This window comes from Motacilla alba, chromosome 3, assembly GCF_015832195.1.
Source record: "Motacilla alba alba isolate MOTALB_02 chromosome 3, Motacilla_alba_V1.0_pri, whole genome shotgun sequence".
NCBI lineage: Eukaryota > Metazoa > Chordata > Aves > Passeriformes > Motacillidae > Motacilla > Motacilla alba.
The window spans coordinates 104,787,725-104,799,840 of NC_052018.1; the positions used below are offsets into that span (position 1 = coordinate 104,787,725).

A 12,116-nucleotide genomic window follows, 5' to 3' on the forward strand; every position below is an offset into this window, starting at 1 on the left:
AGGAGGAGCTAGCACAGCTCAGCGTGGCTGGGGGAAGAGGATCTCTGTTCTCTGGGGTGAAGAGGAATGGCACAGAGCGAGCTCAGGGCCTGGGGCCCTTTAACTTGGGCAGGCAAGTTCCCAACTAGGAGGAGAGGTGGTGGGAACCAGTGGGGAGGAAGTGCTCTGGAGGCAGAGAACCTGCGTGCAGGAGTTCTAATTCCGTTTCATTTAGGGGTGGTGTGTCCTGTTGGCACAAGGAGCTGCTCCACTGCAGTGGGGAGAGTGGGGCTACCCCACTGTGCTTGGTGCAAACACCTTGTGCTATTCTCTCGTCACTTCAGCATGTTCAGTGTAACAGGCACAGCAAACAGTGTCCCCCAAGCTGTTGGCTTTGTCGTGGTGTGTGAGCCCTGCTTGTCAGGAGGGGGCTGAGCCTGCTGAGACAGAGAGGTGCCTGCAGCCGTGGAGCAGTTGGCTGGTGTTGGTATCAGGGAAAGGGTCTGTACATGAAGAGAAAAGCTTTCAGGTTCTGTAGTCTGCTGTGTTTTCAGGGATGGAAACTTCAGAGAAGAAAGTGTTAGGAAACTTAAAATAAGCCTCTACTGATTCATGTGGCCAAGGTAGGAGGTGTTGAAGGCAGCAGAACAGCAGGCCTGCCACAGGAAGCACCTCCTGAAAACAGGGATTCAGCTTGATCCCAGAAAGTGCCTGTACAAGCAGCCCATCGTAAACCCTCTGAGCACTGTCATATATGAGTATATCTGACCTCTCCAACCATCAGGTTTTTCCTAGCAATCTCAGCTGTGGCACTTCTGCATGTGCATGGCTGTTTCTTAAATAGCTGGCAGCTAAACCTGAAACTATGTTTTGTCTCTCTTCATGCAAGATGTTGAAGACTGTGGACTGTTGAAGACTGGTGGACTTTTCCAGCCCCCTGATGCAGCCTGTTCACATGCAGTGACCACACCATGCTCTGAACATTTGGCTGTGGTGTTTTGGGTGGGTGAGGAGTACACAGGCATGTCCTATCAGTTAGGAGGGCCCATGTGTCCTGCTTCCTTCAGTGTTACCTGGGAGGCCACCAGTGCATCTTCTGCTTCTCTCTCTACCATCTTTGCTCTGTGGTGGCTCAGCACTCAGATTTTTCCCTTCTTTCCCGTGGAAGGAGAGTGATGCAGAGTTGGGAATTCCCAAAGGCATCTGGACAATATTTTGAGTGGCTCACACTGCCCTGATACCCAAATATTCAGGGTGAGAAATGAACTTTGCAGTCTTGGGAGGCTGGCCAGCAAGGCTTTTTCCTGGCTTAACTGAGCAGAGACTACTCTTTAGGATAAGTTGCCTCCAGTTTGTAATCTGGGTCTGCTTTATTTGGCAGACACTGCAGTTTTTATCACAAGCTCATCTGGCTCCCTCCTCTCATCATGGGACAATGCTGCTCTGTGAAGGGAATTGAAACAAATGTCAACTGTAGAGAGTTCAAATCTTGTTGTTTTCCCCCACCTTGGCTTGGAGCTGAGCTTGATACAGAGCCACTCAAGATTTCCTTCAAACAGAGCCAGACCAGAACCAAAATTGTTCTGATTTCTCATTCAAAGTAATGGCTTGGCAAAAAAAAAAAAAAAAAAAAAAAAAAAAAAAGTTTTGCCTTGGGCCCTGTTGTCCACAGGGAGTCTTTACACTTGCTCTACAGATCCCAATCTGTAGAGCAGCATCTCCTTGTAGACATGTAGACAGCTTTCCCTGTTCCTACCTTGCTGCCTTCCCACATGCTGCAGGTACAGTAACTCTTGCTCTTGCACTGCAGTGCTGTGCTGCCCTTCTTTGGAAACCAGTTCAGGGAGAGGACTGTGCAGAGTAGCTGCAGCTCAGCCAGGAAGAGACTGGCCATCTGGAGGGTGGCGAGCTCTGCTGAGCTCCTGCACTCCCTTAGAACACTGCTGGTCACTGTTCTGGTGAGGTCTGCATTCCTACCACTGTGCTTTATGTGGCAGTTGAGAATTATGGGGAAAGAAGGAGGTGATGTCCAAGAATTTCACTCAGCTCTGCTCCCAGTCCATTGTGCCATTCTTGCTGTATCCTAAACAGGTTCATTCTGCAGCTCCTTGGATTCATGTACCAGCAGGAAGGAGGTGGCTCATGCAGCACAGCCAGGGTAGGCTGGGTGCTGGTTCCAGCTAATCCCTCTGCTTCCTGGCAGGATGTTGCCCTCTTTTGTCTGAGTTTTCCACAGGTTGGGTCAGTGTGAAATTAAAGGGTCAGTTATTGAGTCGTTATGGTCCAAGTGGGACTTGAGTCAAGAGAGCTTCAGCAAGGTCAGAAGAGAGCTGAGCTGAGCAAACACTGGCTTGAGTTTCTGGTCACGTGCTAAACATGAGCAAGTGCCTCTGTTAGTGCAGTGTAACAAGAGTGCAGTGGGAGAGGAGAATGCAGGCAGAGAGTTTGTGTGGCTAAAAGGAGTGATGTGGGAAAAGCCCATCTACAGAAGTCCAGACAGCAGTGAGGCAGAGATGGGAGAGAGAGCAGCCAGGATGGGCTGGGAGAGCCCACAGCCTGGGATCTAAGGTTGTGTATGTTTGTATGTATGATCCATGTGCTTTATAGGTGCTCCTGGACCATGAATGCAGCAATGGTCTTCACTATTGCCTTTCCAAGCCCTTTATTTCTGCTCTGTACTACATGCTTTGCTTTTTCACAAGTGATTCCCTGCAGGACAAGGAAGCAAATTGCTGGTTTTCTAAACTTGCTTGTTGTGTGTTGTACAGAGTGCTACAAAGACAGCAGCATGCTGAGATTCCTGTTTGGACCACAGAAAGTTCTTATTTCTCCTCCATGTAATTTTGTCACAAGATGTGACTTTGCTTTCCACATGCATAGCACTGGCTATGCTGAGAGGCTCCAGTGTCTTTGTGGTACCTTGCAGACACGAATAAAACTGATGTTTACTTTGCCAGTGTGCTGCAAAGGCAACCAGCACCTCTAGAGCTGGTGAGATGCACTCATCTGCAAGTGCAACAGTGAAAAACCTGCCTGGTTTCTTCATTCCAAGAAGATCTGATGGCGTCTGCTTATGAGGCTTGTAGGTAAAAGCTTCTGTAGGTAAAAGTTTTACTCTTTTCTCCCTCACCAGGCCCAGCAGCCTCAGCAGCAGCCGCAGCAGCCACAACAGCAGCCACAGCAGCAGCCAACTTCAAATAAGCGGCCCAGTAACAGTGCTCCCCCCCCAACCCAGCTGAATAAAATCAAGTACTCAGGGGGACCCCAGATTGTGAAGAAGGAGCGCCGGCACAGCTCTTCCCGTTTCAATCTGAGCAAAAACCGGGAACTGCAAAAACTCCCAGCCCTCAAAGGTAAAGAGGCAGTGGGGTGGAAGTGACCTGCATGACAAGCTGCAGTTTCTCCAGGCAGAGTGCAGTGGTGTAAGGGCTCTTCCCAAAGGAACCCTTCCAGTGTCCAGCTAGTTACATGGGCAGTACAGCAAGGATGGTTCTGGGAAAGGTGCTTGGCTTGTTAGCACGTAGAGAATTGATGGATGGTCTAAAGTAATCAGAGTATTCTCAATGCAAACTTCGTAGGTACCTTCCCAGCTGAGGTATTTAAACCTTCTGCTGTGTACTGAGGATCGCCTCAGATTCTTCAGCAGGTTGTGCAGGAAGGTGGTAAAGTGCAGAGACCTTGGTGCAGACTGTCCTTGGTTCCTACATCCACCCATTCCTCCAAGCTTCCTCCTCGTTGTGTTTCCATTGTAAATTATGATAGCGCAATTGAACCTGTCCATGTTAGGGCAGCCTGGTATTAGCACTTAGTGTACATTATGTTGCAATTAAACATGAGTATGGACAAGGAGAAAGCATTTTCAGCAGTCATGGAGGCAGAGCCATTGCTTGGTGTTGCTCACAGACACAGACAAGCTTTTGGGGAGGGCCGAGGCAGTGTGTAGTTTCCAGTTGTATCAAAAAGAGAATCTGTTAATGTACAGCTCCTGCCACCCTGGCCCCTCTCTATTCTCTGGCAGGAGGGTTAGGCCACAGTGTGTGCTGCCCAGCTCTCTGTGTCTCTGGAGTGCAGGACATGGCTGTCACTGGTCTGTGACGGGAGCTGGTTGAGTTCCTTTTTCAGTGTACTCTGTACATGGAAGAGATCAGTGCTTATCAGGTTAGAAACTGCTACCACACCTGAAATGCCCTCATGGGATGGGATAGCTGCTTCACAGGCCTGGCAGCCTCTCTGCCTCCCTTGTCCCATCTCCATAGCAGGGATAACACTGCCTCTCCTTCTTTCCCTCCAACAATTCAAGGGCAATGTGACAGGGGAGGGGGAAGCCACAGGGAGCAAACCACAGTGCTGCCTGGGTAAACCAGGAGGACGATGTGCCTGTCTCCAAGGACAGATGTCCCTGCTTTCTCTGACAGATGCTCCTCCACACGAACGAGAAGAGCTTTTCATCCAGAAGCTGCGGCAGTGCTGCGTTCTTTTTGACTTCATCTCTGACCCCCTCAGTGACCTGAAGTTCAAGGAGGTGAAGCGAGCAGGTCTCAATGAGATGGTGGAATACATCACACACAACCGTGATGTTGTCACCGAGGCCATCTATCCTGAAGCTGTTATCATGGTAGGGCATGGAGCCAGTGTTTGTGTGGCTTGTGTGCCAAAGAAATAGGGAAGTGTGGGAGGAGGAGGGGATGGGGATTTGTCAGAGAGGAGTGTGACCCCAGCCCCACCCATTCCTTATCTACCCACCTCCAGAAAGAGAAGTGTGTGTGGGGGTGGTGGTAGTGACAGTGCCTGCTGTGGAGAGAGGTGGAAGCTCTTGTCTCTGTCACAGACTGCGCTTGGGGAGGTCCTGTGCAGGCTGTAGCCCTGCAGCCTGCAGGAAGGGATCAGCTGTGACAAATCACAGTGTGTTGCACTGCAGTGAAGGATTTGGTGCATGGAGGACCATCATGAGGTGTCAGAATGTCATTCACGCAACTTCTTCACTCACCTCAGTTTTCAGTGAACCTCTTCCGGACACTCCCACCATCATCCAATCCCACAGGAGCAGAATTTGACCCTGAAGAAGATGAGCCTACATTAGAGGCTGCCTGGCCACACCTTCAGGTGAGGAGCAGTGGGAGATATAGATCTGGTGAATTTATTTCCAGGAAGTGAAGAGTCCATGTAGAGGCTGCCAGCCCTGCAACTGCTGCTTCACCAGCCTGCAAGGGTTGCTGGGGAAAGTCCTGGCCTGCCACCCAGGGGTCAGAGGTGGCTCTTAGGTAGTGCAGGAAGCAAGGGTGTCCTGGGAACTGGCTGATGGCTGTATGCAACATTCACCTGCAGATGGCTTTAGGCAGACGAGGTAAAAAGGGTTAGGAAAGTGACAAGTGAGCATGGTTTAGCAGAGCTCGGCAATGGAAGTCAGGAGGAAAGCTCGTGACATTTGCACAGGGATGTGTTGTCAAGCAGACAAAGGCAGAAAAAGAGGCAGGTACTGCAGAATGAAGCAGAAAATACAGAGAAGAAGTAAGGTGTCATTCTGCAGCAGTGGTTAATCACTTCTCACTGCTGCAGTTGACATAGGGATGTGAGCATTGATAGAAGTAGCGTGTCCTCAGCACCAGAGTGAATGCTAGGCAGCATTTGTTTCTCAGAATTGAGTCAGCAGCAGCCAGCATGGATTTCTGGCAACTGAACACTGGGCTTTTTAGTCAGCAGCTCAGTTTTTTCTTTACTGCTGTCCTTGGCAGCTAGGCCCTACCTGTAGATGCATGGTCCTATCATTCCTTCAATTCCAAAGTCAAACCTTTCAAATGCATTGATCTTGTTAGGCCTAGTGGCCCCTCAGCACCACTGGGAGGGATGAGAGTGGACTCAGTCCTCTCAGAGAACAGCAGGAGCAGAAGTTTGATGTCTCAGCACTGACAGCCTTCTTAAAGCAAGCTGCCCTTTGTTTTCCAAGTGGGACACAGCATGCAGCTCTCCTGGCTTAGTAAGGCCAAGCCAACCTTGAGCCAACACAGGAGGCAGAGGACACTGCATGTTTTTCTGGGGTCTGTTTCATTTATCTTCTCTTCTGTTATTCCTTGGCATGTCTCAAGGGCATCCAGTGAGTCTGAGCCTTTGCCATCTCTGGAGATTTCTGATCTCTGTAGGGATGTGTGCTGAAGATGGGAGAAGAGCTTCCCAGGCCTAATGTCTTAATCTGAGTAGGTGGATGTTATCTTCGGGGGGACCTGAGGTGATGAGATCTCACGCAGATTCAGGCAGTTATGTGCCACCAGAGACCCCTGCTCATTAAAGCAAGGGCAGCTAAGTTGATCCCACTGTGTAAGGAAACACTGGGTTTTATGCTCCTGTTCGGGCTTCCCAGCCTTTCCCTGAATCCTTAAGGAGAAGGAAAACATAAAATCTGAAGTAAACACTGGTGAGAGGATGGGAGATTTCTAAGTAATCTCTCCTTTTCCCCCGACAGCTGGTGTATGAATTCTTCCTCAGGTTCCTGGAGTCGCCTGACTTTCAACCAAATGTAGCCAAGAAATACATTGACCAGAAGTTTGTGCTTTCTGTAAGTAATTGCTGGCCCTGCCACTGTGCACCACCTTTATGAAGGACCTGCAACAGATTTTGGTGCTTGATGATGTGACTTTGCTTTATTTGGTCCTGAATGAGCAGACAGAATTTTCTGTGCAGGGCAAGACTGTGTGTGAGCTGTAGCCACTGGAACTCATAACTCATTGAACAGATGGAGAGGGGCACGGAGGCCTTGCAGGGGAAATCTGGGAATGTGCAGCTTTGTAGAATGTGCAGGCCATCACTGTGCTTCTGAAGGTGAAAGAAACAATGATGGTTCCACCTTGTGACTAGGAGGTCACATGTTTCAGGGAAATGACCACTGTGCTCAGGGTGCCGAAGGCATCGCTCAGCTGAAAGAGCTGTTTTTGCCAAACAGGAGCAGTGCCCAGTGTTGCTGGTAGCTTTGCCCAGACAGGCAGTATGCAGGCACTGACTGAATTTCACCCCCCACAGCTGCTGGATCTCTTTGACAGTGAAGACCCCAGAGAACGAGACTTCCTAAAAACTATTCTGCACAGGATCTATGGGAAGTTCCTGGGTCTGAGAGCATATGTGAGGAGGCAGATCAATAATATATTTTACAGGTGAGTTCTTTTTTAGTACCATTTAGTCTCCCTGTCTCCAGCATTCTTCCTTCCTCTTGCTTATCAAATTGTATCCAGCATTTGGCAATGACTTCTCATCCTTCTCTTTAGGTTCATCTATGAAACAGAACACCACAATGGGATTGCAGAGCTGCTGGAGATCCTGGGAAGGTAAGGCCACTTTTGGGAGTCACAGAGGGCCCACAGTGAGAGTGGCCTCCCAGCCCAGTGTGCAGTGTGAAAAGGCAGTGCCTGCCTTCAGCAGTCCTTGCAGCAGGCACCTCTTCCAGAGAATCTGTCTGACAGAGCATAAAGTACTCCCCAGTATGCTGATGAATACAGTGGCAGCCTTCTCCTCCCCAGAGCTGTCTCCTGTTCTTTAGAGCTTGAGTCCAGTCACACTTGCTGTCTTGCCTCAGCAGGCAGTGAAAGAGCAGAGCTCCTCACAGCTCTGAGAAGCCTTAGCAATGGGCAGCCTTCTCCTGGGTTTCAGCTTCCCTTCTGTCTGTGGCCCTGTTGTGCTGCCATCCTCCCGTTCTGTAATGCACAAGACTCAAGCACTGAGCTGCTTCAGTGCTGGCCTTCCCCAGAGGGGAAGTGTGTGTGGGCTCAGCCTGGCAGGGACAGAGCAGAGTCCAGGCTCCATCAGAAGAATTTCCCTGTGGTGCCCACCAAGAACGCTGTCACTGAGCTCAGTGTGCAGGCTGGGCTGCAGTGACCACGCTTTTGGTGGGTGCTTCCTCAAGGGACTGGTGAGAGCTAGTGTGTCTTGTGAGGTGAGAGGCGCTGTACTTCTGCTGGGTCAAAATTTTAACAAGACTCTTGTTTCTTCTCAGCATAATCAATGGGTTTGCTTTGCCTCTGAAGGAAGAGCACAAGATGTTCCTCATCAGAGTCTTGTTACCACTGCACAAAGTGAAGTCTCTCAGTGTGTACCATCCACAGGTGAGAAGTGCTTCAAGTTCAAGGGCAGATTGGGATTTTGCAAAAGCTTACAGCTGTTAAAAGCTCTGTATATTTATATTAATTTCTAAGCTATAGCTATCCAGCAGGCCACATTGTCAAAGTTCTTGCTGTGAGATGTTCTGGGCTCTGCACTAGTCCCATACTATAGTGGTTGTTCCATTCTTGTGCTGTCTGGGCCTGTGCCTCTGGATTATAGTAGAGTATCCTGACATTTCCCAGTGCCTTAATGCTGTGACTTGCTGTGTGTTTCTGTGCCAGAAGCTTGTGAAATATTGGGGGCCTGCTGAAACCAGAGAGGTAAATTTCCTAGCTGTAGTCATCAGCCAGTGCATGTGGTGTATAATCTATTAGTCACCACTGAGATATGTGGAGAAGTTGGCTTGCTAGTCTGCTAGATTGCTTTAGAGATTAATTTCTTCCAATTTTGAGTACATAACAGAAGAAAGAGAAGATGAGAACTTGGGATAGGAAGTGAAAAAATACGGGTACTAAGAAGAGATGTCTGTTCTCTCAGCCCGTTGCTGTGGGGCAGGGCTTTGTGTCAGTCAGGTTTGTTCTTCCCCATTGCGTGCAGCTGTGCTTTCATCTGAATGTATTGGCTGTGAACTGCTCTGGGTGACTGAAGTTTTGTCCTTTAAATTGGACAAGTGTCCTGAGCTCAGGCCCTGCCTGCTTGGTCTTAAAGTCTTCACTTGCCATCAATCCAGTAAACTGGATTTGTTTAGAGCTGCAACATAATAGGCATGGTGTTACTTCCAGCCTAGGAGGTGGTAGGACTTAGTCTTGGGTACACTTGAGGAAGCTCTAATCTTGCCGTGTTTTTTTTTTCCTACAGCTGGCATACTGTGTTGTACAGTTCTTGGAGAAAGACAGCAGCTTGACAGAGCCAGTGAGTAATCTTGCTTCGCTTCTGTGTGACAGTCAAGTCCCAAAAAGCTTCACAGCTTCCTTAGAGCAGCCTTTTTCATCCTTGCTGTAAAGAGTCAGTGGTATTGTTTACTGGCTTTGCCTGGCTCCCTGGGGGTAGAAGGGACTGTACTGCTCATGTGCAAGCCATTAGCATTCTCTCCTGAAAGCTTCAGGAAGGTGGGCTGTAATCTTCCTTTATGCTTCAGATCTTGGTGTAGCAGAAGGAACAGGATACCAAGCTGTTCCTCCAGGGCAGAGCTTCTGGCTAATGAGGGATACTGCAGAGACAAAATACATGACCATCTGATGGAACCAGAGCTTATGGGGGCCCTGAAATAGAAAGAGCTCCTCCAGACTGCTGGAGTTGGCTTCAGAATTGTGGGGATGAGGTTAGGAACCTGGGACACAACATCTCTTAGGCATGCCACTGTTCCTTCGTGAAAGTATTCTCCTTCCAGCTTTAGCATCAGTTTGCTACTTTTGTAGAGGTAAGTCACATTGTAGACACATTTCCCTTCAGGATATAGTGCTGGGAAACAGCAGATTCTAAAATGTGAGCAGTGTTAAGTGGTGACCTCACATATTCTAGTTACTGTCTGCATGAACCTGCAGTGTTAACCAGGCTAAATGCCAGCTTGGCAGAGGGTGCAAGAAGGAGACAAGTGTTTCTCCACCCACTGCAGGCCAGGAAATGTCTTCTACAGAGCTGAGCTTCGCAGGCTCCAAACAGCAGATGGGCAGAGAACACACACTTCTGTCACTGTAGCAGGGAGCACCAAAAGTGTGAGTGTTTTAATGAGTAATGCTGGCTGAGGTCGTTCTGTTCTCTGGCTCAAATGTGTGTGCTCATGGTGAGCCTGCCTGTGCTGGGTAGAAGCTGGTCAGCTGTTGTCAGCTTTCTGGCTCCACGGCTCCAACACCAGCAGTGTTGAAGCAGATCTCTCAGCTTTTCCTTTAAACCTGGGTCCTCCATTTCCTTTGTTCCCAGAAGCCTGCTCTGAAACAAACCACTTAAAGTAGCTTCCTGATCGTGCTGAGTACTTCCTGTGGCTGACATCCAGTCCTACAGCCTCCTGCCAAAGCACCTCAAAGGTTGAGGGAGAAGAGAGAAATAAAAATCTGTCAATATTCCTAGGTTTCACTTTGCAGCTTATTCAGACAGTAAAGCTCTGTAGCTCATCACTTTTTTCTGAATAACTGTTTAGTGGCCCCTGGATTACAGACCCAGGTCTGGCTTGGTGCTTGTGGAAAGCAGTGGAATGACCCAATTTCACTTCAGTGGATGTTATGTTGTGTTTCAACCAGGCATACCAAGACCATACTGCCACGACTTGGGTTCTGTTGAAGCACCTTGCTTGTGAAGGTTTTGAATAGACCTCAAGGTGACTGGTGTTACTGAAGTCTGGAAGAATTACAGGGCTTGTGCATCAGCAAGAGTCTGAATGCACAGGGAGATGTTACCAGCAGTGCTAGAAAGAGGCCAGATTACTCCCTGGGCCCACACTTGCCTCAAATGGGCCTCCCAGAAGCTTGCTCAGCAAGGCTTGACATGCCTCAACAGCAGTCTGAATGACAGCAAGGCCTCAGATGTGCTCAGTAATAGCAAACACAGACTCCAGACACCTCACACCACCTTAGTTGTAGGTGAAACGACTTTTGAGTCATTGAAGGTAACTCTTGCCTGAATGGCAGACATGAATAATGACAAACATTGGGGATAATGGACTGCTGCTTTCTCAAGCCTTGAGTTGGCAGAAACATAATGCTCAGATATCTCTAATCCTGTTGTTGCATTGCCCACCACTGTCCCTCTGCTGCTCTGAACTGCCTCTCAAGTGCTGACTTCAGGATCAGGTAGCTGAAGTACAGAGGTTGGAAAGGGCAGCTCCTGTGGCCAGCTGTGTGTGACTCTAGTGTCCACAGAGTAAGCATCTCTTCTTCCAACAGAGTGAAGGTCTGTAGCATTTTGGATCCTGCCTTTATAGTGTCTAGAAGCAGATGGGTAGGACAGGAAGCAGTATTAAAAAGAAATAAATAAAATCTAGTGAGATATAGTCCTTCCCTATTCTTGTAAGCAATAGTTTGACTCAGCCAGAAGTTGCATCTGCATTGTCATATTTAATTATAACTATTAGGTGTAAACTCCATAAACTTGTCTCTTCCATTCTGGAGTGTGTTTCAACTTTGAGTCTCTACAAAGTCTTGCTGGAATGAGTTCCATAATCCAGTTACTTTTGTGTGAAGTAGTATTTCCTTTTCTTGTCCCAAACCCATCCATTACTTTATTTATTCAGTGCTCCCCAGTATTCAAGCTCTGTAGTGTTTTGAATAATGACCCTTCAGAGACCTTTTCTACAGCATTTCCAGTTTTATTAGTTGAACTTCTGTGGCTACTTTGCACTGTCTGCCAGCTGCTGCCCACTCCAATTTTACCCTTCTGTGTTAAGCTGTGATGGGGGATAAAGAAATGTTTGTAAGCTTTGTGCTTGTAATGAGAAATCGTAGCAGCCTAGGCAGAGCTGCTGCCATGAGTGTAACTGCAGAGTTTGGGCTTTTGTCTTCTTTCTTCCCTGGTCACCCACCCTGACTTACTGAGAAAGTCTATTCTGTTACTTCCTTCCCTCTTGCTGTTGTGTCCAGACACTTAAAAATTTATTTTGCAGCTGGTGTTGACTTTGAGCCTCTAACTGTCTCTCTACTCTTCCCACTCAGGTGATTGTGGGCTTGCTGAAGTTCTGGCCAAAAACTCACAGTCCCAAAGAGGTGATGTTTTTAAATGAGCTGGAGGAGATCCTGGACGTGATTGAGCCATCTGAGTTTGTGAAAGTTATGGAGCCCTTGTTCAGGCAGTTGGCCAAATGCGTCTCCAGCCCGCACTTCCAGGTAGGTTGCAGCTCAGGGAGGAGACAGAGCATTGACTTGTAATCCACTTGGCATGTGAGGGTGACACCACAGTTTTGGGCTTGTGTTTGGCACGTGGAGATGTGACCAGGGCGAGTATTGGGGTGACATGTGGTGGGAAGCAGTGAGAATCCTCAGCACAACCACACCGTGACCTCATCCAAAGAGAAAACAGAGCAGATCTGTGGAGCCTCTCCTGCTGCTCTGTGCTGTTCAGCA

General features: G+C 48.6%; 1 protein-coding gene across 2 annotated transcripts in view; it reads left to right on the forward strand.

Moving 5' to 3' along the window:
• PPP2R5D (protein phosphatase 2 regulatory subunit B'delta) overlaps positions 1-12,116 on the forward strand; it is a 28,093-nt gene that overhangs the window by 4,686 nt on the left and 11,291 nt on the right. For both annotated transcript variants that reach the window (XM_038131189.1, XM_038131188.1), the window contains exons 3-11: positions 3,113-3,332; positions 4,395-4,594; positions 4,972-5,082; positions 6,437-6,529; positions 6,991-7,121; positions 7,233-7,292; positions 7,958-8,066; positions 8,923-8,976; positions 11,709-11,879. In XM_038131189.1, the coding sequence (XP_037987117.1) occupies positions 3,113-3,332; positions 4,395-4,594; positions 4,972-5,082; positions 6,437-6,529; positions 6,991-7,121; positions 7,233-7,292; positions 7,958-8,066; positions 8,923-8,976; positions 11,709-11,879 (1,149 nt within the window). The remainder of the gene's footprint in view (positions 1-3,112; positions 3,333-4,394; positions 4,595-4,971; positions 5,083-6,436; positions 6,530-6,990; positions 7,122-7,232; positions 7,293-7,957; positions 8,067-8,922; positions 8,977-11,708; positions 11,880-12,116) is intronic.